This window comes from Acanthochromis polyacanthus, chromosome 4, assembly GCF_021347895.1.
Source record: "Acanthochromis polyacanthus isolate Apoly-LR-REF ecotype Palm Island chromosome 4, KAUST_Apoly_ChrSc, whole genome shotgun sequence".
Classification (NCBI taxonomy): Eukaryota; Metazoa; Chordata; class Actinopteri; family Pomacentridae; genus Acanthochromis; species Acanthochromis polyacanthus.
The window spans coordinates 24,261,493-24,286,182 of NC_067116.1; the positions used below are offsets into that span (position 1 = coordinate 24,261,493).

The window sequence follows — 24,690 nt, forward strand, 5'->3', positions numbered from 1 at the left end:
AACTTATGCACACAGCTCAGTGGTAGCACTGAAGTAGCAGTGATAAACAACACTATAAAGCTTTGATACGTCTTCCTGACAGAAATCTAGCAGAACCAGTATGCCTGCATAGCCAACATTTGTCCCTCAGGTATCTCATAAAATTAGCCATCTTGATTCATTATTACGCAAGTTTGTGTCGTTCTTCATTTATGAATCTTACGTTGACATTTGTTTGTCGGTTTTCTTCTTTTTTTCCTTTTAAACGTTTTGCCTCTGTCTTTGTTTTGCGATTTTGTTTCAAATTATTCTTCTTGTTTTTTGTTTGAGTTTTGAATTTTCCTTTTTTCATTTTCTTTATCTCTCCCATCTTTTTATTTTTGTTTTTCACCCTTCCCTCCCTCCTCCTCCTCCTCCCCTGCCTCCCCCGTCCTCCTCGTCCTCAACCCTCGCCTTCCTTCCTTCCCTTCCTGTCCTCTCCACCTCACCAGAGCCCTCAGCTCCCCCTCAAGACATTAAGTGCAGCAGCACCAGCTCCACCACCCTGTTGGTAAGTTGGCGCCCCCCGCCTTTGAAGAGTCAGAATGGTGCCCTGGCGGGGTATAGGGTGCGCTACCAGGTGGTGGGCCCGTCAGACGGGGCCGGTGACGATGAGGAGGCCATGGAGGAGCCTGCAACTGAAGAGCAGGTGCTGCTGCAGCGACTGGAGAAGTGGACCCAGTACCGCGTCACTGTGTCCGCCTCCACTGTGAACGGTTCAGGCCCTGAGAGCGAGCCCCTGACCTGTCGGACAGATGAAGACGGTACATGCATCTTTATTTTTTAGAAGCCAACTTTACCTAGAGATGGAGATATAAGGTGTCCAACACACATTTCCATCATACAAGCCTTGACTGAAAAAATATGAGTGCTGTCCAAATATATCAGTTTTTCTTTGGGTTGCACGGATTGCATCCAAATACACCCCAGTATTTTTAAAATAAGTAGATGACAAACAGCTTATGAATGGAAACTCTCATATTAGATAAGGCACTTGGGAAATAAGGCATTTTGCTATTAAAACATAACCAGGCAAATTAAATTTATTCTAGCTACCACATCCAATATCCTGCATCAGTCTGTAGGCTTTTAACAGTATCCCATTGCTCAGCTGAGAGCCATAAGCATTTATGAGGGATGTACACTGCAAGGCCATATCTGTCTGTGCATTTACGGTGGTAACAGCAGGTCGGAGGTTAAAGATGTATGTATGTGTGAGGCTGCAGAAGAAATACCCTGACTGAAAAATCTGACTGAAAAAACAGATTGAAACACTGTGCATTAAATACTGTTGTGTACACCGTTGTCACATGATGTTAAAAATTTGCTCACTTGACTTTTCCTGGAAAAAGTAAAAAACTGTACTCATGAATAGATTTTTTTCCCTTCTGGTCATTTGGTACACTTTTGTAAAACCATAATGCAGCAGTTCTGCACAACAAATACAAAGCTTGGAAAAAAAAAAAACAGAAAACCCAAAATGATTGCAAAAACATCTCCACCTCAACATCTCTGATAATATGCATGCCACGGATGAGTTGTATTGTAGAATCCAATGGCAAAGAAGGAAAGAAGTTGAGCAATATCGTCGCAAAATTGGAAAGTAAAGATGTGAGCATGTCACAGCCCATCTGAATCATTGACGGATGGCTGACATTGGCTTCTGTTTCACTACGATCCATTTGGCATCCGTTACTGCAGCATTTTAAGAGTATTTCTTTCACTGATCTATGGCATGTGCAACAGGAGAGACAAGCTCCAATTCTTTCCATACCTGTTTTAAAAGACACCCCTGTCAGGCATTGGAGGGGATGAAAGCCACAACCCACTGACAATAGCTCGAGCAAATTCCCTGGTGTCATTACAATAATAACGTGTGACAGAAAAGTGCCTGGCAAAGAAATAACAGGCAGGGCTAAAAGGTAGAGAAGATTCTGGTAATAAACAAGATTGGTGCATGATCCTGGGGAAGATGGAGGGGGAAATGGGGTTGTGATTTAAGGGGCGAAGGAGGCGACTCAAAGTGTTTGTGGAGGAGCAAATGGAAGCAGTTTGAGTGGAAGAATTTTTATTAATAGTACATTCATCTTAGGAAGGGACCAACCATGGCAGATCGAAAGGCCTAGAAGCAAGGCCTGCCATAAAGGTCTGCCATTATGACTGAGAGACAAGGCTTCCCATAGAGAGACATATGAGGTGGAAGAGACAGGAGAAAGTGGGGGGGTGGTTTGATGAGAGGTGTGGTATTGTGGGAAGTCAGACACCAGCATGTGTGGGTTGGGTTTTAAAGCCTCTGTCGATCATTCTTGGAGTAAGTCAGTATGTTTCATGGGCATTGTGTGTACATGCATGGGTATTAGAGGGTTATTAATGTCCTGACACGATATGATGTGCATCTCTTATCCTGTATTGTTCTGAGAAATGGTGTGAAGTATATTGAGTCAAATATATCAAAATGGCAATTCTTCAACAGTACATTCTGATTTGAGGATTTGTTTTGTTTCCTATAGTGCCTGGGGCTCCTCCAAGGCGTGTGGAGGTGGAGGTCCTCAACTCCACAGCTCTTAAGGTGATGTGGCGTTCCCTGACGCCAGGCAAGCAGCACGGTCAGATCCGTGGCTACCAGGTCCACTATGTACGTGTGGAAAACGGCGAGTCACGGGGCCTGCCCCTCATCAAGGACGTGATGCTGGCTGATGCCCAGGTATGACCATCTCACAGTTTCCCTACTGCATCACAGTTATCTCAGGAAAAATATGAAGTCCACCACGTAGCATGCTTGCACTGTGCATTAATGCAGGTTTTTTTGCTCACATAAACTTGCAAATATATTTAGTCACTTCAAAACTTTGCAGAACTTCTTTGCTCATACAGACTGTAAAATCGTGTACTTAATCTACTACACTGTTGTAGCTGTGCAAATATTGCTGTGGCACAGGAAGCGATATGGGTGCTTTTCCCTCTTGGATTTCATTTCATATTGCTGTAATATTCTTTTCCCCTCAGCACACAACAAGAGCTAAAATCAAAGCTTCACTAATCTTGTCCTCCCTCTTCTACCTCCGTGGCTTTTATGAGGAATGTCTCAGCCCCTGCTTTGTGGCAACATCTGCTATGAAATATTTGCTGGTGTGCTTGTATCAAGCGCAAAGACTCAAAAGAAAATACTGATTATAGTGTTCCATGCTTGGTGGGGAAGGGTAAAATTGGCATGAAAAACTTTTTTTTTTTTACCAAAAAATCAGCCTCGACTGACAGAATTGTATTGAATGCCCTTTTTTTGTCTTGTTTTTTTGACAAAACTTATGTCAACAGTCCTGGAGGAATCCTACCAAACAGACTTTTTTGCACAGTAGCTATCATCCAAATGGAAATTATAGCCTTGAAGCAATAGCGTAAGCAACATAGAAAAGAATAGCTGCGTACATTGCTACATATTTTTGGAACGAATGAATCAAAAACAATTTATTGCGCATGAATGAAGGCTCCATGCAGGCCAAATGCCACCAGCATCGTGTTAAATTTTTGATGTTTCGTTGACCCATAAGTTCAAGAGCTTAAATAACCTAAATTATAAGATTCAAAGCAATGCACATACCAAGAATACCAGTTAAAAATAGCTTTTCAGTTTTTTTTCTTCCGCACAACCTCGCCAATAAACCCTTTCAAGCTACATCGTCATGTCTTTTCTGGCTGTAGCTGAGGGATCGATGATTTTACAGAGTATTATTTGCTGCACAGTTGCTTACTTGAACATCTTCAAACCCCAACAGCAGGCGTAAACAACTGTCAGCTTTGTTTCAGCTGCACCTCTTAACACGAGCTTCAAACAGCATCTCTCTTCACTGACCTCCCAAAACTGTGACCAGTGACCTATTTCTGACATCCACCCTCTGCTCCCAAACCTCTAATGCCCCCGTCTCTCACAATCCTGTTTCTTCCCTTTCTTTTTCTCTTTCTTTGAAAAAAAAAAAACATTGCTCTCTCTCCTGCACTCTCCTCTTTGGCGGGGGGGGTTAGTGGGAAACGGACGATACAGCTGAATATGTGAGTACGAAGTTTCACCTGAGTGCTTTGTGTACTTGAAAAAGGGTATAAACAGCGGGTATTGCATCAAGCTGGTCGGATTTAAGGTTCACAAAATCTTTATTCATAAAGTTTGAGTAGCAAAGTGGCTCGGAGGCTTCACTTCAGTTGCCTGGCCAGACAACACTATCTCTGTGCGCCACCAAAGAACAAAAGGCAAACTTCTGGTGCCGGTTGGCTTGTTAATAATTTTTTTTGTAAAAAATGGCTGATGCAAAATCCACTGACCATTGTGCCTGGAATGCTAATGCTACTGTGTGCTGATGCAGTGTGTTTTGTCTTGTGCTCTGGTAGTGTTTTGTTTTGTTTTGTTTTCGTGTGTGTGATATTTAATCCATTTATTTTCATTTTCGACGTGGTGCCTTGGAATTATTTTGCTGCTTTAAGTTTTATAGATCGCGACAGTAGTTTACAGAATGTCCCTGTATGACCTTTGAAACCTACTTTAAATTCCTCATCACATCTTTGGTTATCATCCCCCCCCCCCCCCCCCCCCCCCCACACACACACACACACACACACACATTGTACCCCTGTTTTTACCCCAGATTTGCAACCCCAGTCCATCTACATTACATGAATACCATGTCAAGAGCAAGACAGTACTTATAGCTCATTTACCTTTATTGACTTCTCCCATCCCTCTGCCAACCAGCCTGTTAAAAACCTCATTCTGCATTCGTTCAAACCTGCTCCCTTGAAAGATTCATTAGAATTGATCGGAAGCCTCTCTTTGAAGAGGACTCAAGGAAACTTAATGGCTGAGGGAAAAAAACTGCCAGCGAATGGCTAGGATGTATTCAGCATGCATTTATCAAAGTTAAGTTGTTGATTGGAATATTGCTCGTGGAATACAGGGAGGCTACTTTCCATTTACATACCTAATTTCCCTCCTCCACCTTGGCAGCTCTAAGGATTTACGTAATGGAATGGTCTCCCATTACACAGGGGGAAACATTGCATTTAATGCATGCCTCGTGAAAATTAATAAAGAGGACCGGGAGACACTTCACTTAGATTAACATTCTGCATAAGGCGGTTTGAGCTGCACAAAGTGGGGTCAAATCATGAAAAATTCAAGACACATTTTGACATTTTCCTGTCCCTGTCTCTTCAATGTCTCCCATAGGAAATGGTCATTGGAGGACTCAAACCAGACACCACTTACTCCATCACGGTGGCAGCATACACCACCAAGGGGGATGGAGCTCGGAGCAAACCCAAGCTGGTGGTGACCAAAGGGGCAGGTCAGTACGAGGATACCTCATTTATCTGGTGAATTGGTCATACAACGTTTGTTTACGCAGCCATAAAGGTCAGTTTATGTTGCTCAGGATGGTTTCTTGGTTCTGGGTTCTGCAGCATTCCAGTCCAGCTGGTTACAAAACTGAAGGAACCATCATTTGGAGCCACAGTGCTGTGTGTTATCTGATCCAAATCTGTTTGGAAGATGTGGAAGGCAGCCATAAACAAATACTTAAAATCCGGATATTTGTATATTTGCACTGGGAATTCTTGAGGAGACCTTCAGAAATACATGATATTGAGTTAACAGTCTGCTAATTTTATTTCAGACACATCTAAGACTAAGCTGATATTTGTGTCTGTCAGTGCTGCATTTTACATTTCAGTCACGTTTGAAGGGCTGTCCACAGATTTTAATGTGGTCAGATGGATCAAGAGATCAAGACCAGGGTTTGAGCTACTTTGAGATTTTCTTCGGCAGATTATGACAGCATGAAAACCCCTGTTGAGCGTTTGGGTTCAGCTGTAATGCAATAATATTGCAAGTCAATTCCTGCGCCTCGTCTTCTTCAGTTTTTCCTTTATTACCGTTGGTATGCACCCCAGTTTGCTGAGACTATTTGTGCCTGCAGCTTACTTACCATGAACATGATCTAAACCTGCGAGGCTGGCAGCCTGTGAGTGTGAAAACCTTCTTTGAGAGAGAAAGGCATCATGCCAAGGTAGAAGCGCCCTTTTGTGTGAACATCTTTGCCAATTGGCTTTGGGAAGCTTCCTAGAGCCAATATGTGCACAACTGCTTACATACTTCCATTATGTTACGTACACATGTCAACATACACACCGAGTGACTCACATGCACGTCGTCTCCCCTACAAAGCAGGCACCCACACACGGCATATACAGACCTACGCTGTGGCATTGCACGCACCACCGTACACTCATGACACATTCTCACAACCCGACACCCGTGCTCACAAACGTAGGCAAATTTCCCAGATCGTGACAGGTGTGCGTTGCAGGTGTCAGGGAGCGCGACACTGCCAAAGGGGCTCGAGTGAACGCTGTCACTCTCCATCCTCCTGTCAAGAGTGGCTGAGTGATATGCCAGTCTAGATCATTCTGCTTGTCCCTCAGAGGGAAAGTCTCTTCTTTTTTATTATTATTTTTGAAGTTTAAAGAAATGGTTTATGCCAGAGGCCAAGATAAATTGAAAAAAAGGGGAAGAGGGGTGAAGGATTGGGAGAAAAACAGGGAGAACAGCCTTTTTTGGAGGTAAAGTAGTTGTCCTTCTCGTTCAGAGGGATGTTAGGATGGCCTAGTGGATAGCATCGTGTTCCCACTTCTAAATGAAATTTCTGAAGTAGTGGGGTAGTTTCGAAGGTCTGTATCAAGCAGTGAACAAAAGAGATTTTTGTGTTCTCTGGGGACTTAGCCAGGGGCAGTAAGTTAAAAAAAAAAAAAGGCAAATCTTTTGAAAAATATTGTATTGTTCTCCAGAGCAAACTTAACTTTAGCGGCAAACTTTAGAGCATTTCTGAGCTGTAATAGAATAAGATCAAATACAAACAGATGTGACAAAAACATCAAATTATACATTAGTTCTACAATGTCAGTCCATTTATATACAAATGTCAGTCTCACATTAGAAACTGATATTAATATCCCAGCAAACAAACCATCTTTTGTCTTTAATTCCCTCTTTAGCTTTGGTAATGTAAGTATAAATTTGAATTTAGACAAGTATCCAATAGAAACCACACTAACAATGGATCTAAACATATATGAAAATACAAAAAGAAGAAAAAAAAACAGCAACGCATCTGTGCTGTTTCTGCATCACTTTAACAGGCTTAGGTTTAGATGTCCTCTGTAAAACCAATCTTTGAAGTGCTTTGCCTTTGTGTGAACTCACTCAGCTGGCACAATTTATGAAGGATGAAGGATGTAAATAAATGAACTATTGTACCACATTACTAATGAATTAACTTCTATTCTATTTTTTACAGACTAGCATGCACTTAAGGAGAACGGTTGCCTCCAGAAATGTGACATCATAGTCTAGTTCTTTTTAGGAAATTTAAAGGCCTAAATGCAGAACATCACGACAAAGAGAGTATGTGTTCGTGCCATTTTAAAGTCGAATCTTATCAATGGCTGAGTCTTTCCATCTTCCAGACATTCCAGCAAGACTCTCTGGTTGTTAGAGGCATCAGAATGTATCCACAATAATCTATCTGTGTGTGTGTGTGTGTGTGTGTGTGTGTGTGTGTGTGTGTGTGTGTGTGTGTGTGTGTGTGTGTGTGTGTGTGTGTGTGTGTGTGTGTGTGTGTGTGTGTGTGTGTGTGTGTGTGTGTGTGTGTGTGTGTGTGTGTGTGTGTGTGTGTGTGTTATAGCTTTTGCTACATTGTGGGGGACCAAATGTCCCCACAACGGTAGGAAAACCGAAAACTATGTCACTTGTGGGGACCTCATTTCGGGCCCCACAAGTTTAAACAGTGTTTTCTTGGTCATGTTGTTGTTACTGGAAAAAAAGTAAAAATGCAAAACGTTTCTTTAGGGTTAGCCATTGTTTTGGTTAGGGTTTGGTTAAGGTTAGGGTTAGGGGTTAGATATGAATGGGAGTCAATGGTAAGTCCCCACAATGATAGAAAAACATAATATGTGTGTGTGTGTGTATATACATATATATATATATATATATATATATATATATATATATATATACACACGTGGACAAAATTGTTGGTACCCCTCAGTTAAAGAAGGAAAACCCACAATTCTCACTGAAATCACTTGAAACTCACAAAAGTAACAATAAATAAAAATTTATTGAAAATTAAATAATCAAAAACAGCCATTACTTTTGAATTGTTGATTAACATAATTATTTAAAAAAACAAACTAATGAAACAGGCCTGGACAAAAATGATGGTACCTCTATAAAAGATTGAAAACTATTTGACCAGAGTGACATGATTAACTCAGGTGTGTCATTGAATTGACATCACAGGTGTTTCCAAACTCATAATCAGTCAGTCTGCCTATTTAAAGGGAGACAAGTAGTCACCCTGCTGTTTGGTGAAAAGGTGTGTACCACACTGAACATGGACAACAGAAAGCGAAGGAGAGAATTGTCCCAGGACATCCGAAAAAAAATGATAGACAAACATCTTAAAGGTAAAGGCTATAAGACCATCTCTAAACAGCTTGAAGTTCCTGTGACAACAGTGGCTCATATTATTCAGAAGTTCAAGACCCACGGGACAGTAGCCAACCTCCCTGGACGTGGCCGCAAGAGGAAAATTGATGACAAATTGAAGAGACGGATCGTTGGAATTGTATCCAAAGAGCCCAGAGCAACCTCCAAAGAAATTAAAGGTGAACTCCAAGGCCAAGGTACATCAGTGTCAGATCGCACCATTCGTCGTTGTTTGAGCCAAAGTGGACTTCATGGGAGACGACCAAGGAGGACACCACTGCTGAAAAAAACTCATAAAAAAGCCAGACTGGAATTTGCAAAAATGCATGTTGACAAGCCACAAAGCTTCTGGGAGAATGTCCTTTGGACAGATGAGACCAAACTGGAGCTTTTTGGTAAGGCACATCAACTCTATGTTCATAGACTCAAAAACCAAGCATACGAAGAAAGAACACTGTCCCTACGGTGAAACATGGAGGAGGCTCAGTAATGTTTTGGGGCTGCTTTGCTGCATCTGGCACAGGGTGTCTTGAAAGTGTGCAAGGTACGATGAAATCTGAAGACTATCAAGGCATTCTGGAGAGAAATGTGCTGCCTAGTGTCAGAAAGCTTGGTCTCAGTCGCAGGTCATGGGTCTTCCAACAGGACAACGATCCAAAACACACAGCCAAAAACACCCAAGAATGGCTGAGAGAAAAGCGTTGGACTATTCTAAAGTGGCCTTCTATGAGCCCAGATCTGAATCCCATTGAACATATGTGGAAGGAGCTGAAACATGCCATTTGGAGAAGACACCCATCAAACCTGAGACAACTGGAGCTGTTTGCTCATGAGGAGTGGGCCAAAATACCTGTTGACAGCTGCAGAACGCTCATTGACAAATACAGAAATCGTTTAATTGCAGTGATTGCCTCAAAAGGTTGTGCAACAAAATATTAAGTTATGGGTACCATCATTTTTGTCCAGCCCTATTTCATTAGTTTGTTTTTTTAAATAATTATGTTAATCAACAATTCAAAAGTGATGGCTGATTTTGATTATTTAATTTTCAATACATTTTTATTTATTGTTACTTTTGTGAGTTTCAAGTGATTTCAGTGAGAATTGTGGGTTTTTCCTTCTTTAACTGAGGGGTACCAACAATTTTGTCCACGTGTGTATAAAACTTGAATTCACCTATTTCCAAGACTCAGATAAACATTTATTGTCTGTCTGAAATCGTCTTTGTTGACTGAATGAAAGCTGAGTTTAAAATTTTTCCAAACTCCTCCTATAATGAGTAACTTAACCATTACCAAAGAGGAAAAAAAGTTTTTTGTAAGGGACGCTCATTGACAAAACATTAAAATTACATGCGCTGTCCCATCTACATAGTCATGGGGTTAAAAGGTGCAGTAATCACCAACCATCCTGAACGAATGAAGTTAAAATGACTGTTATCATAGTTTTATTTGAGTTCTTTGTAGTTATGTTAGATGTTTTGCATTATTTATTAATTGTACTGCAAGTAATAGTGGTTACAGATGCTAATAAACTCAAACTGGTGTTAAATAGGAACTGAGGACATTGCGTAAAACTCCAATTGAGCAAAAACATCATAGTACTTGAGTGATACTTGAATGCTTGTTCATTCTTTTTGTCTCCATGACATTTCCCTTCCATACCAGTTACAGCTCTCCATAAACCCCTGGCACATAGTTTCACATATACCCCTACAGTACACTGAAAGAAGTAAAGGGAAAATGAACATGGGAGAGGTGGATTTGTCATGACCTTTAAGGATTAAAAAAAGGTATGCTACCCCCCACATGTCTTTAGGTATTTTAAGTCTCCATAAGCAGGCTGTTATCGCCGGTTAATCAGCAGGAGATTTCTTTTCCCTGTCAAGAAATGGAGCACAAAGCAGGGAATCTTCCATCTGCGTTTTAGGTGATAATAAAAATGCAGCTATGTTCATCTCCTCCTTTGCACAGAGCGCAGGGGTAATGCGTGTGTTTATATGTATATGTTGGTATGTGTGGCATGCTGAGGAGAGGGAGGAAATGAGAAGGAGGAAACCCGATCGCCTCTTTCTCAGTCAGGCCGAGTGAGTGTCAACAGCAAGCTGTTAATACTGTGGCCTGATGGGAAACGTGCCGGGAGGCCCACAAGGAGGGATTGAACCGGGTTCGACCCTAAAATGGACACAGAGAGAGGGATGGGGAGGAGGTTAGGAAATGAAAAGTAGGGAATTGGGCAGTGCGCATGGCAAGAGGTGACGAAATGGGGAAAGGATAAAGGAGAGTGTGTGTGGGGGAGGGAGGGTGACACAGAGGAGGAGAGGGACAATCAAGGTGTCCAGAAACCCCAGAATCAGTCACACACACACACACACACACACACACACACACACACACACACAAACAAACCTTTGCCTCCTCATATCCCTGTTGGGCCCTATTTGCAGCTGATTGCTCCTTGCCCCCAGTCACCTTCATCACCCTCATTCACTCATTTTTCACCCCCTAACCATGCCCTTGTTCTCTTGATTATCACCCTGTAGCACCACACGCAGACGATCTGCACACACCGTGAACAATCCCTACCCCCTCCTTCTTCCCTCCCAACACCAATCTGCTGGCTCGGTGCCGCTGATCCCTCTCCCCACTGTAGAGTAGCCCACAGTTTCAAATGCACAAATAATAAAACTGTTTCATGGCTCTAAAGGCCGTAATGGTCACACCGTGTATGGTAGCCTGTTGCATTGAGAAGTGAAGCACATGTGGACTGAAAGACACGCACATAGAGTCATCACAGAGTCATTATCTCTGATTCTATTTCCTTGATTAGTGGCGAGCGTGAGGAGGCAGAGTGGGCTTTTAAATGACACCAAGCTGAGCTTTACTATGTAGCCAAGGAGTATTAGGAGCATTCATCTCACCCAGCGCTCGGCGGGCGCCCCCGCCTATCCATTACCGGCAAAAGCTCAGTTGACTTAGCCACCATCTACCCACAAAGCCCCGTCTTCCTCCAGCAACAGTCATCAGAAAGAAGATCATTACTGAACAGAAAATAAATAATAAGAGCAGAGGAAGAGGGACGGTGTGGAGTGGATTGCTTTTTGTGTGTGTGTATGTGTATACTACGTACACACCAAGATTTACATCTTGACACAACATGGAGACACATATACACAGACACATTCATACGATGACACCATTCCACGGAGAGTGAGCGCTGTTGCCTCAGACTAATGTTAGCTTCTCCAAATTACTTTAAGTCCATACTGGGCAACAAGCCAAACAGCACTGTGTGCAGCTGGGATGGAGATATAGGAGACGGAGCTGACTGCAAAGCAGGCCATATATACTCGAGAACATGAACACATGTACGTGCCCATCGTGCACAACGATACAGAAAAGAAGAAACACATGAGATGCAAGTAGTCAGAAAAAGGGCTGAAATGGATGTCACAGTTTTAATTAGTGCAATAGTTTAACTCTGGTGGTGAAGAAGTAATTCCAATGTATCTATAATTGTGGCTTTATAAGAAAATGATAAAATGTATGTTACACATTCAGCTGGAATTAATTGTTTGTATTCAGCTTATTCAGCGTTTTTAATTTATGCTGAGAAAGCTCTTGCTGCCAGGACCTACCTATTTGCTGCAGACCCAGTTTGCCGACCCAGTTGGCAAGCTTTTTCAAAACACAAACATGCAAAGATTGCCGATCTTCTCACCAGTCTCATGCAGATACATTAAATTGAATTTATGAAGGGTTTTCATTACCTACTTTTTCTTATTTATCCAGTCATTCTCATGGTACAAAAATATTTTCAACTGAGCATTTCTGCAGTTGCAGCCCCACTAATATTTGCCAGTTATTTGTCCTGCCGCTACCTTGTATTTTCGAAAAAGCAGCAACGTAGATGAGTGAGTTAAGATATAATCTATTTACAGAGAGATGGGGCTCAAGTGGGAATCAGCCACACTCATCTCTCGCAAAGCTTTGACGGTAGTTTGAGAACTGAAGGCTTCCCATAACCGCTGCTGCCTCTATCTCAGTGATGGGACCTTAAAAGGAGGGTTAAGATAAGACGTGTGTCATCCATAAGAGCAGCAAAACTGTGCCACTCTGAAGAATGGTGTCTAGACCCCAAGAGTCAATCATCCATTTTACAACAAGAGATGACTACAGCTGAAAGAGGCACTGTTCTTTGCTTAAACTTTTAGTGGGGCTTTGCAGTGCTGAAATGATTTTTGGCTGAAGCTTACATGTATCATGAAATGATAATGGGCACAGTGATCACTAAAGAATTTAAAGGCTCTGAGGATCTTTCAAATCTCCGTGCAGCACAACCTGACTCATTTTGTTAAGATGTTAACTGATTAATAGCTGAAATTAAAAGTATTATCATTGGTGTACTTTTTGTAATGCTTTAATATTAACTAAAGGCATTGTGAATTCTTTCATTATCTTTGATGTGATCTGTTATATTATCTTACAGTATTTATTGTACTAATCAGTATATTGAAGACAGGTCTGATGCGAGTATTTGTTTGGCCATGACAAGTAAATTCTTCAGTCATTTCTGTCGACCTGTTTCAATAGCAATCACATTAGCTATAGAGCACTTAGTGCACTTGAGGATTGCTGTAATTATGAAACATGTAAACTTTGGCTGCTATATTCTGCCTAGTAACTTAAAGAGGGGTGGAAATCACAGCTGGATGAAGCGCCATACTGAATAATTCATGATCTAAATTGGGATATGTTAGTCTGTGCCACCTGTCATGTAACCATCTATATTTTCATATAACTGGAAAGCACTGAAATGAAATTTCTTTGTCTTCTTTATCTATGCAGTGCCTGGTCCGCCCTATCTGTCTGTGGCGCAGGACTCTGAGACATCTGCTATGGTTCACTGGGATCCTCCAGACCTGACTAATGGCATGGACTTGCAGGGTTACCGACTCCAGTTTGGCCGAAAAGACGTCTCTCCTTTGGCCACACTGGAGTTTGCTCCCCAAGAACGGGAGCACTCTGTGGACAACATTCATCAAGGCGCCACTTATCTCTTTAAGATCTCAGCAAAGAGCAGAGGGGGCTTTGGGGAAGAAGCTGTGGTGGACCTCACTGTGCCTGAGAATTCGCCAGGGGGATACCCTCAAATTAACGAGGGCTCCAATGTGACATGCTGCTCGGTCCAGCTGTCCTGGAAGCCACCAGTGCTGGCAGAGAGGAACGGAGTGATTACAGAGTATACTTTGGCCTATAAAGAAGCCGGCACTGGAGATGTACCACGTGAACTTCGCTTGCCCCCCAGCCAGTCCAGCTATGTTCTCAACAGCCTCAAACCGAACTCAGCATATGACGTGAAAATACGTGCACACACCAGTATAGGTCCAGGGCCCTACAGCCCGCCTTTCCAGTATCGGACGGTGGCCTTTGATCCAGCAGGTAGGGCTTGCCTGTTTCTTTCCCAACCTGGTTGGCAGGGGGTTGGAAATTGGCTTTAAAAAAATCTGCAACAACACAAAAATGAAAACTGCCCCACCCCCACCTTCAACACCTCCACCTCTCCTCAAGAAAGAGGAAAGATTGATATTTAAATTGCTTGCCGTGGGATACTCACTTCACTAACCCAAACCAGGTAAAACCCAAGTCAGTAAGTTATAGTCAGTCATTTTGAGAAAGAGGAGAGCAGCGTAGAATTTCAAGGTAAGTGCTGTTTGGTCAGACACTCCTGTCAGTCATCGTTGCAGCCCTTTTGCTAAACACGCTCATGCAGCTAATGCCATCTCACATCCCCAGTTTTCAAACAAGGTAGGACCTCAGTCAAATCCAGTCACTCCAAGAGTATGTTCGGACTATTCTAAGATTACAGAAATCAGATTTTGGTTTGATATTTTATTTTTGGTTTTGGGTTTGTTTTAAGATACTCTTCCCTTCCTAACTTCCTTCCTCTCCTAAAGCCTCCTTCCCCCTTCCCCTGTCCCGTAACAGGACAGCTTGTGGCATGGCATCCCACAGATGCACTGCTGAGGACTGTTGGCATGCTGTGTTTTGGGTCTGTCTCTATGTCCGCGTGGCAGCACGTTGGCAGTGCCAACCCATACTCAGTAGAGGTGTGGGAACAGTTGGCATTTGGACCACATGGGTCAGTTGTTAATCATGGAGTGGTCATGGTTCAAAGACAGTGGTGAGATGGGTTGGCACTACCCACGGTGGTGAGCCAGTGGACGCACCCTTGTGCTCCATGGGTTTGTTGTCCATGAGTCTTTCGTGCTGTGTGTCTTAACCAATGGCGTCGCCCTTCTCACAACCAATCACAGCTCACCGTTACACTCACTCTCCAACCCAGAGGAACGTTGCAGGGGAAGAACAGCTTTTTTTTTGTTTATTTTTAAACCAAAGGTTCTTCATTTGTTTCTTTTTTCTTGGTCTCTCTACATGTTCCATTCACTGAGGGTACACTTTTCCTTGTTTTTTTTTCTTCTCTTGCATTTGTCCACTAAACAGATGTTCCAAAGAATTTCACTGTCAAGTGGGCCACCAAGACTACAGTGGTTCTTGCATGGAAGTTTTCTGAAAGCAGGTCTCCATACAAGTGCACGGTGAGTTTAATGTTGCAAAAACAAACAGAAACAAACATCACCCGAGTTACCTTTTAAATTCAAAGCATTTTTGAACCCTTGAAATTAAATGTACTTCTCCCTGATTTCAGTGGATTTATTCACAACCCAAAATACACTTGCATTCTTACCTGCATCTACTGTATTGTTTGTCCTATCTATTTACCCACAAATCTACTGATCAGCTACCCCACTTGCCAACAAGCACTTCAACTTCTGAATTATCTGTTGAACTCCAGGTTGAGTACAACCGCCAGAAGATGGATGTGGACGCCAGGCAGATGAGGGTGCTCGTCACTGGGCTCAGGCACAACACCACCTATGAGTTCAGAGTGACCTGCCAAGAGAGCATGGATGGTGGGCCAAGACATCGTGTGGTGGCCAGAACTGCACCACTCATACTGGTCAAGAAACCCAAGCTGGACATCTATGCTGAGCCAGACAACATTTTCACCATGTCTTTCCCACAAGTCGATAGCAAAGATGTCAAGTGAGTATCGTGTGCTAAAAGATGTACCCTGTGAGCCCTGTCTTATCTTTAAGTGTTCGGGGAATTGTAATGGTTTGAGATCTCAAAGTGTCTAGTATATGCTTTTGTGGAAAGTTTCGATGCATTATCGGCCATCTAAATTTGCATACAATATCAACAACTGATTCCTGGTTTGTTTTCTGTTTTGTTTTTTTTTGGTTGGGCGTTTTATTTATTTTTAATATTTGTTTGGTAACTTCTTGCAATTTACTTTGGTCCTGTGTTTCCAGGAACTTCTATGTGGTAGTGGTGCCACTTAAGAAGACGTCAGGAACAGTTAAAAACCTGAAGAACCCTGATGAAATGGACATGGAAGAGGTGAGATCATTTAAAAAGATGAGATGTGGGCTTCATCCACCATACAAAACAAAATGGCTGGAGTACTGCATCACGCAAAAATGAAGCATACACTATATATGTAAATAACTGTCTCTTCTCTGTACTAAATCCCTGTGTTTTCAGGGATAGATTCCAGAGTTAGTGTTACCAGTGGTTGCATATGCTAACTGTATTGTGCACACCGTGTACCAGGAATAGGCAAACACAACACAGACATAAGTACATCTCAGTTATGCTAATTTATCCCCCCCAAGCACGCAGAAGAGAGAATTACACAGTCCTCTCCCACTCTTCCCATAGCTCGGGGTCACCTTGAGCGCGAGATCAACAGCAACCATCCCTATTGGATTCAGGATTACACACATTCCCTCTGCTTGGTGCCCGCCTCTGTCTGCAGTTTGAACTGAATGAGAGGGCTTGGATGTTGAGGGGGGTGTTGGAGCCGAGTTACATGGAATATTGCCAGACAGTTAGCAGCTTCTTCAGCAGCTACACCTACAGTTTGTTTTCCTTGATCTCAGACAGTTAACTAAAAGATTTTAGGTCCCCGTGCAGAAAAGTCACTCACTGTAAACCCAGAACAAATTTATATGAATATAATAATGTGTAATCCTGTCAAATTTCAATTTTCTATCAGTGGCATGGTGTGCCCCAGTCGTTGTACCACTCAAACCATATAGATATATTTGTATCATTTAAGCTCAAGTTTGCTAGCCTGGCTGCGCTATACCCGGGTCTGAAGATGCAAGGGTCTAGGAACTCTCGACAGGGAGGGAGGCGGGCTAAAAGGTTGTCTTTCAAATCACTCTGCAGCAATTGGGTAGGTATACAACCAATCAGTGCAACGAATAGGCTGATGTCGTTCCTAGAGCGCCGGAAATCAGAGGATGCGGGAGTTCGTCTTTCTTCTCAATGAAACACTTAAGTGCCGTCCTTTGTTTATCTTTCAAGTTGAATTTTAGCTTCAAATCTTTAAGGGCTGTGGCCAAAGCCAAGTCGAAAGATAACTGTTTATTGTGCGCAGCCATCTTCTTGTCTATCCTTGTTTCTATGGTTGTTTCCGGTTGTTTCTGTCAGAATCGTCGCGCCTCTGTCGTCACTTAGTTACGCCTGCCTTCTGACTCTAAACTTCATGGTGATTCGTCGGCCAGTTTTAGGAGCATCCAACCTCAAGGCTTACCGAGGGTAACTAGACCGACCCTGGCAGAGAATTAAATTCGTTGCCGTGGGTTGTCTAGCACGGCTAGGCTACAAGTTTGCATTACTGATGACAAATTGTTTTGTGCGCATTTGATCAAAAAGCTTGTGCCTCTGTTTGTCTTATTTTAAATCTGGTCTTCATCAGCACTGCAAATTTTAAATAAACCACTGACAGCATCAAAAAACATGAGTCCATCAGACTGTTTATGAGAGTCAATTGATTTAGTCCTGATGTTTTGCAAGGATGCAAAGAGGAACATGAAAATGCAAATCATTATGCTTTTATATCAATCAGTTGTTGCGGGAGGTGACCCCAAAGCGCCGTTCGCGGCGTCAGCTGGCTCAGCTGGACCAGAGCAAGCCCTACATCATAGCCTGCTTCAAGCGTCTGCCCTCCAGCTTCACGGTGGGGTCAGACCACAGCCACAGCATCTGCGAGAACAAGCCTCTCGAACCTGACCAGGAGTACGTCTTCTTCCTGCTGGCGGAGCTCAATGCCACCGCTGGGGTGAGTTCCTAGTTCCTAGCTCATTTGAACTCAATTCAGTGGACTTTCTTTTAGTCAATTTCAGTTTGTCTGAGTGGATTTATTAATTCAATTCTAGTCATTTAACACTATGAACCTCAATCAGTTTCTGGGCATTTTCTTGCACCTGTCACATTTTTCCTCATTATGGGATCATTTTTTACAGCTCTATAAAGTCCAACACGTCTATGGAAACAGCACAACCATGGCTAGACGGAAGGACAACCCTGACATGTGTTTCATGCAGTATAACAAAATCATAATGACATAAATCATAAAAAGAAGAAAAAACAAAAATTGAATTTCTTTGATTTTTTTTTTTTTTTTTAAAAGCAAGTAAAAGAAGCTGGAATTAGCATATGTAGCATGTTTCCAAGTCCACACAGGCACTCAGTGTTTCCCCTACCATTATATTAGGGGGGCGCCCCGCCCCCCCAACGGCACCCCCCGCCCCCCAGAAGGTCAAGTTAAATTAAAATAATTGTTACTTTTTTACACGCAAACTTTAGTTTTCCTGCATAAAGGCCGCTCCACATGCTGTCCTTACAGCACTCGCTGCAGCACTCCACTGTGTCTACTCCCCCCTCCCTCCATCTTGTAAACAGTCACACTGCCCCCCACCCCACAGTCACCACACACACAAACACTAGTTTGCAATGGCGCATCTCGTGTTTTACTTTCTACAACAAACTACGGCCAAAATAGTGATTTCAGCCATAAAATAAAGAAGCAGAAGAAAAACCACCTCTGATGACAGTGATGCGCGCCATGAGGTAATTACGACCGTATAGCGGGGCCATGTGTTGTTGTTGTTCTCAATCGTGTAGGAGTGTTAAAAATGAAAAAATAACGAAGGGAAGTGGGACCCACGATGAAACTTCATAGAGATTAAAAAAAAAATGAAGACGCTCTTTTTAACAGCATGACTTCTTATGATGCAAAATTGGTCCTTTGAGACGACGTCTGTTGTAATATTGGGCCTAAAATAAATAAAGTATCATTATTATTATTATTATTATTATTATTATTATTATAAAATAATTAGATGAAGCCTTTCAACACCGTAACGTAAAAATGGGCTAAAAATGATTCACACGCTCAATAAGTGGTACAAAATGGTGAAAATTATATATTTTAATATCGGCGTGTGCGCACACGTGTACACACACACAAGCGTGAGCGCACATGTGAGCAGACTCCCGCCAGCGACTGTCGGAAAATGGCACATGAAAAACAAAGCAAAATCTCAGCGTTTTTTAAACGCTCACAGTCACAGGGTGATAATGGCAACACCAGCCGCCCCTCTGGCTCTTCAAGCAGTAGCACCCAGAGCAGCTCTGCCTCTCCCAGGCCAAGTGACAGCAGCCAAAGTTCTGCACGGCAAGCCCCCCCACCTGCCCCGCAGCAAAAGTCATCATCTCACCACCGCATGTCGGGCTTTGACCCATACACTGTATATAAAGATGGACGTAGCATCTGGCTCCAGAATTGAAGCCTACCCGGAAGTGTCAAAAACTTGCAATATCACGCCGTCCGCTAGGGTTGGCTCCAAAAAGCTTTTTCTCCATAGACCCCAATTCATTTTTGGAGAAAATAAAATTTGATAGACTGATTTTCTACAGCTCAGGATTTTTTTCCCGTTAGTTTTCATGGTCAAAATGAGAGATCAGGTGGCCGATCTCAAAATAAATCAATACTGAATTTTAAATAAATCGTTAAAGTTGGCGGAGCCAGGGGGCGTGGCTATACTTGATAGACAGCAACAGAAGCCTCTGCAGTAAAATGTGGGCGGGATAAGAGAGTCTTCAGCCAATCCTGCCCCTAGTTGCTCTCCGGTCCAGTCTGTTTGATGACGCTTTTTACGTCACTGGCTCCAAAAAATCCAAAACGGCGACCAGGAAGTAGCAAAATCCGGGCTTCATTTTCTCGGCGTTGAAACCAACGGGTGACGTCACGGTTAGTTTACGCCTGGCTTTGACCCAGCTTGGTTGTCAGAGGGGAAATATTCCCCCTGGCTGTACAAAACTGATATTGGTAAGTAATTAATGCTTAGAGCACACTATGCGATATCAGGCCAATTTTAGTTTAGTGTCGGGTGAGACAAGAGCAGACAAGCTCTGACAAAAAACCTAGCCAAAATCGGCCTGATATCGGGTTGTTAGCTCGAGGCATAAGCAAGTAATTAATAAAAATACATGCATTACATAAATGTAGGTAGGTAATTAAAACATATTATGACTCAAATTCCTTATTTCGAGTTTTTGTACGACGGCGACAACGACCGACGCGAAAACAAACACCCCCCCCCCCCAAGGCACCAATCCTAGGGGAAACACTGGGCACTGCACATACTGGATTAAAAAAAAATGTTGTCTCTTCATTATCTAGATATTTTACTGCTTGTAATTTGTTCCCATACTTGTCTCATATCTGAACTTTCTAAACACAGCCTGCAGCTCAGCCCAGTATGGCAGAAAAGTAAATGTTGATCACAGCTTAGTCATAAATGTTATTTGTTGTTGTTTCAAAATCTGGTTAGAACCAACTGTTCAATTTTTTACTTTAAAATCAGACAAGTAGAATAAAATGATTTTGATAAAATGCCAATTTAAAAATTATATTTGAGTTTCTGGCTTTCATAACGGTGTAATTCATGTCTTTTTAAAATCTGATTTTAAAGATAATGTGCCTTTCAGTCATGTCCATTCCAGTCTAACACTGTATCTGCACCAAGTTCACTGTACTTTTCGACATCTCCTGCATTTGTCACACTATAACCTGTGCCTCATGCACAATGCTAACTTCTGATTGATTTTTCTGCTCAGAAAATGTTTGCAACCAGCCCCTATACCGACACAGTGGTGACCAAAGAGCAAAAGGTGGACCCTCTGCCAGTGGAGCCCGGGGATGGACTCATATGGGTGGTGGGCCCTGTCCTGGCTGTGGTCTTCATCATCTGCATCGTGATTGCCATTCTCCTGTATAAAAAGTGAGTTGGCTTGGGAGTTGTAGTTTTTTGTGGTGATTGTTGTGCACATTTAGATTTTACAGTTTAGAAATAACACTGTCCAACCTCAAATGATAGAAAATACAATACACTGATATTTTGCATGAGTAAACAAAAAGTTATTGTCATTAGCTTATCATTAAGATAAAAGGAATTGAACCCGTAGCTGTGCACTCAGCCACAGGCGCACACAAGCTCTAACTATAATCCATGCTTTTTATGAATTAGAGTAAATGTGCTGTAGATTGAGCAGGCTCTCCTTATTCAGCAACACACAAGGAAGATATTCTTGTCATTTGATGTTGAACCAGTTATCTGTAGTGTAACTGCAGAATTAGGTTACGTGGAAGTAATTGCATCTTAGGGAGCATGTTGAAAGTTGGGCTTATTTTGTATTCATAGCAGCATGATATTCAAACACCCAACAGTATTGTTGCATGTAAAGAAAAAATAGAGGTTTTCTTGTGGGGAAAAAAAGATGGTTGTGGGAAGTGAGTTGGTTGGAGAAAGAAGAGAGGAGGAGATTCTACGAGATGGTGCTCGACAAGTGGACTCATGGTACACGAGATTTAACAAGATTTATATCTCATATAATGCCTATTAATTCTCAAAAGAATACTATGCAAAGGTATTATTTCAGTGGCGTCCAAGCTAGTTATTGTTGTAATCATTTAAATTTTTGCTGTTGACAGTCTTGCTGTAGAGGGTTTTATTTTATAGGAGCTTTCTTTGAAGTTTAATGATCCTTAGAGGAGCAGCTCTCCTTCCGCGACAAGTCTAAATTAATTTATTACTCCTCGGCATCCTTTGGAACATACATACACAGTCAATATTTCACCTTTCTTTTACTGTTAGCTGTAGCTATTAATCTCAGTGACTGCAGGTCTGGGCTGAACATAGGGGTAAGAGTAGGTCACCCTAAATACCAGGGAAGATCCCTGAATTATCTAAAGGGACCTGCTGGTGTGAGCAACACAAGTACAGCTTGCTACTGTCAGATGATCCCTGACTGCCTGACCTTGCCTTACCTCCGTCTTGGTGGTTAGGGAGAGTAACATCTCTCCTTGGATCTCTCTCTTTTTTCTCTCTTCTCTTTCTCTCCGCCTCACTCTCCCATCTCCCCACCTTCATCTCTCCCTGGTGAATAGTGTTTCCCGGGTCTGCCCTTGGCCCTGACATTCCCCTTTCCCATCTGTATCTGCACCCTCGTGCACACACGCACACACGCACACACACACACACACTCACACACAGATACAGGCTGGACAAACGTATGTGCTTACTTGCACATTTCATTGAATGCTCGCTCATTCTCACCCACTGACACATGCGCACACACATGCACGCACCTCATCCAAATGCTGATGAGCTCTATCTCGCATTTTTTTTGCGAGCCCAGCAGCGACCCCTGTGAATTTTAAACTGCTCTCTATTGATTGATCTCTCTTCTTGCCTCCCCCTTTCCCTTTCTCCTTGTGTGTTGTGTTTTCACCATCTTTATATATTTATTTGACTCCTATTGCTTTCTCTGGAAACAGCAAACCTGACAGGTAAGGCTTAGTCTTACTTAGATTGAATGAATTGTACAAGAGAAGACAAAATAGCGTGCCTCAGCAAAAAAAAAAAAAAAAAAGCAGAAAAACGGCAATACCTTTAATTAGTGAGGGTGAAGGAGGATGTTATATGCTTGATACGTGTTCTCAGCTTCTCAGTTCTTTCTTGACCTGCTGAGCTCTTAGTGAGAATGGTAATGGTTTTGCTGGATCAAGAGCTTCACTAAAAGTTGTTCTGTTGTTTTTTGGTGTTGTATGTCTTCCCCTCTTTTGTACTATATGTTTGTCTTACTCTCCAGTCGCAAGAGAAAAGAGTCTGAGCCACGCACCAAATGTCTCCTGAACAATGCAGACATCGCACCCCATCACCCTACAGACCCTGTGGAGATGAGACGCATCAACTTCCAAACTCCAGGTACAGGAAAGACAATATCAACGTTGAGAATCACAACAATGTAAAACTGAGTAGCATGATTCATATAAGTGTGCATAGCTTATATGTTTTACTGGGAATGAGAGCAATGTTTCTGTAGAAGGTATTTCTTAGAAGATAAATAAACCAACTAACATATTTTTGCAGGAACTTCATTTTTGGAACCGACTGGGATGGAAAGCAAATTTCAAAAACTGGCAAAGGACGTTAATTAACAGCCACCCAGTTATGAAAGTAAAGTCATTGGCTGCAGATCGTATTACTTAGGGCAACACCTGCAGAAGACTTTCCTTACTGGAACAAAATTAGGAATTTTTAGAGACAGCCTTCGACTCTTGTAAAACAGAACATAAATGTGCACTTTTGTGCTTTCATATAAATTCCATGATTTGTCCACAGCCACAGAGATAAGCTGTTTAAAATGATGCAATTTAAAGTTTTATATGTGCTGTGATGTCCATGGAGTGCCCCCGATATCATCTGTTTGACATTATGTGCCTTCATAACTTCCTTCAGACCATATTTTTGCCACATCCCCATGTAACAATTAACCATTGATGAGTAACAAATAGAAAGTAATTCGTTTGTTCGACTGGAAGCAAATCCTATTTCATTCTCGGTTTCTGCATACCTCCATTTTTTTCTCTTATTTTTCTTCTTCTTTTCATCTGAACTAAAGTCTGGTGTTAGCACCCGGACACATTTGATTCTGCAAGCTTTCTGTAAGGCTTCTCCAGCTAAACTTTGCCTGCCATCTTCCTCTTGCCTCCCTCTGGGACTCATTTTCTGTCGGTCTGTCTTTCTGTTACTGAGCCTCCTGCGAATTCGCTACAGTGGCATCTACAATTTGTTTTCTTTGGTCTGAGTTATAGTGGAATTAAATTTTACTTTTTTGTGTTTCTTGTACTGTCCTTGATTAAGTTAAATTTCCACTGTCCAAATACAAGCCAAGTTTTGTAAACACGGCTTATAAAAACTCCTGTGGATTTGCAAACAGCATGTCTGTTGGCCAGTTTTGGAAACATGAATCTTCGTCTGATGTGATTGCCATCCTAGCAGTTACATTTAACTAAGCTTAATGAATATGTTGTACACTTTCTAGTGTAGCGTCATATCACAGAAGACTGTCAGATTTTCTTCTCTCCAACAGTTTGACATTAGACAGCGACCTTTGAGGAATTTTTGCTGTAGTTCAAATGGCATTGTTTTAACCTGCCCAAGCAAACTGCAAAAAAAAAAAAAGAAGAAGAAGAAAATTCTCAAGAGGTGGAATAAACACACCCAGTCTTGTTTCCGCTCTTTTTCTCCTCCGTTTTTTCCCCTGCCTCCCGCCTTTCGGTCTCCTATCCTAGTTGTCTTTCAGCCATCCATCTGTCATCCGCGGCTGGTCTCTGCTTCATCAAAAGGCTCAGATTTTTTCAAAATAGCGCGTTTCTCTTCAGCTTCTTTGGGAGCGCAGGCATGCTGCCTTGAGTTTGGGTCTTTGGAAGAAAGAAACAAACTCCTTTACATCAGAGAGGAGAGATGCGAGAATGAATGGAGATGCAAACCCACTTATACACAGAAATGTGGAAGTTCATTTTACTGTCCTCTTTATCTAGCGCGTTATTCAGTCTTATCAGCAGTTCTGTAATGACGGTCTCATAATGGCCATTCTTGCTATTTGTCCCTGTTACTTCCAATGCTTTTCATCTTGCCCTGAACTGTTCCTCTCCCTTCCTTAAATAATACAAAGTCTAGTTACAATCTCTGACCGCCTTTTACGTAACGTTCACCAATACATGCTGAGACCTCTCTTTATATATGACAAGCGTTTCCATTCGACAGCCCCGCAGTTGTTCCGCCGAACTGGGTGCTGTCGTTATCTCCGCACCCGGAGAATTTAATTTGAATGGACGTTTTAGCCCAATTAACTGGGCCGGTGAGCATTTATGAA

At 42.2% G+C, this 24,690-nt stretch overlaps 1 protein-coding gene across 13 annotated transcripts in view; it reads left to right on the forward strand.

The window, feature by feature from the left end:
• Nucleotides 1–24,690, forward strand: part of ptprsa (protein tyrosine phosphatase receptor type Sa) — a 242,648-nt gene that overhangs the window by 180,773 nt on the left and 37,185 nt on the right. For 5 of the 13 annotated variants that reach the window (XM_022192822.2, XM_022192825.2, XM_022192828.2 and 2 more), the window contains 12 exons: nucleotides 471–782; nucleotides 2,529–2,722; nucleotides 4,039–4,065; nucleotides 5,234–5,351; nucleotides 13,399–13,992; nucleotides 15,055–15,149; nucleotides 15,407–15,657; nucleotides 15,927–16,014; nucleotides 17,531–17,743; nucleotides 20,587–20,750; nucleotides 22,307–22,318; nucleotides 22,621–22,736. In XM_022192822.2, coding sequence (XP_022048514.1) covers nucleotides 471–782; nucleotides 2,529–2,722; nucleotides 4,039–4,065; nucleotides 5,234–5,351; nucleotides 13,399–13,992; nucleotides 15,055–15,149; nucleotides 15,407–15,657; nucleotides 15,927–16,014; nucleotides 17,531–17,743; nucleotides 20,587–20,750; nucleotides 22,307–22,318; nucleotides 22,621–22,736 — 2,184 coding nt within the window. The remainder of the gene's footprint in view (nucleotides 1–470; nucleotides 783–2,528; nucleotides 2,723–4,038; nucleotides 4,066–5,233; nucleotides 5,352–13,398; nucleotides 13,993–15,054; nucleotides 15,150–15,406; nucleotides 15,658–15,926; nucleotides 16,015–17,530; nucleotides 17,744–20,586; nucleotides 20,751–22,306; nucleotides 22,319–22,620; nucleotides 22,737–24,690) is intronic. The other 8 variants (XM_022192826.2, XM_022192827.2, XM_022192833.2 and 5 more) reach the window with 4 other exon arrangements.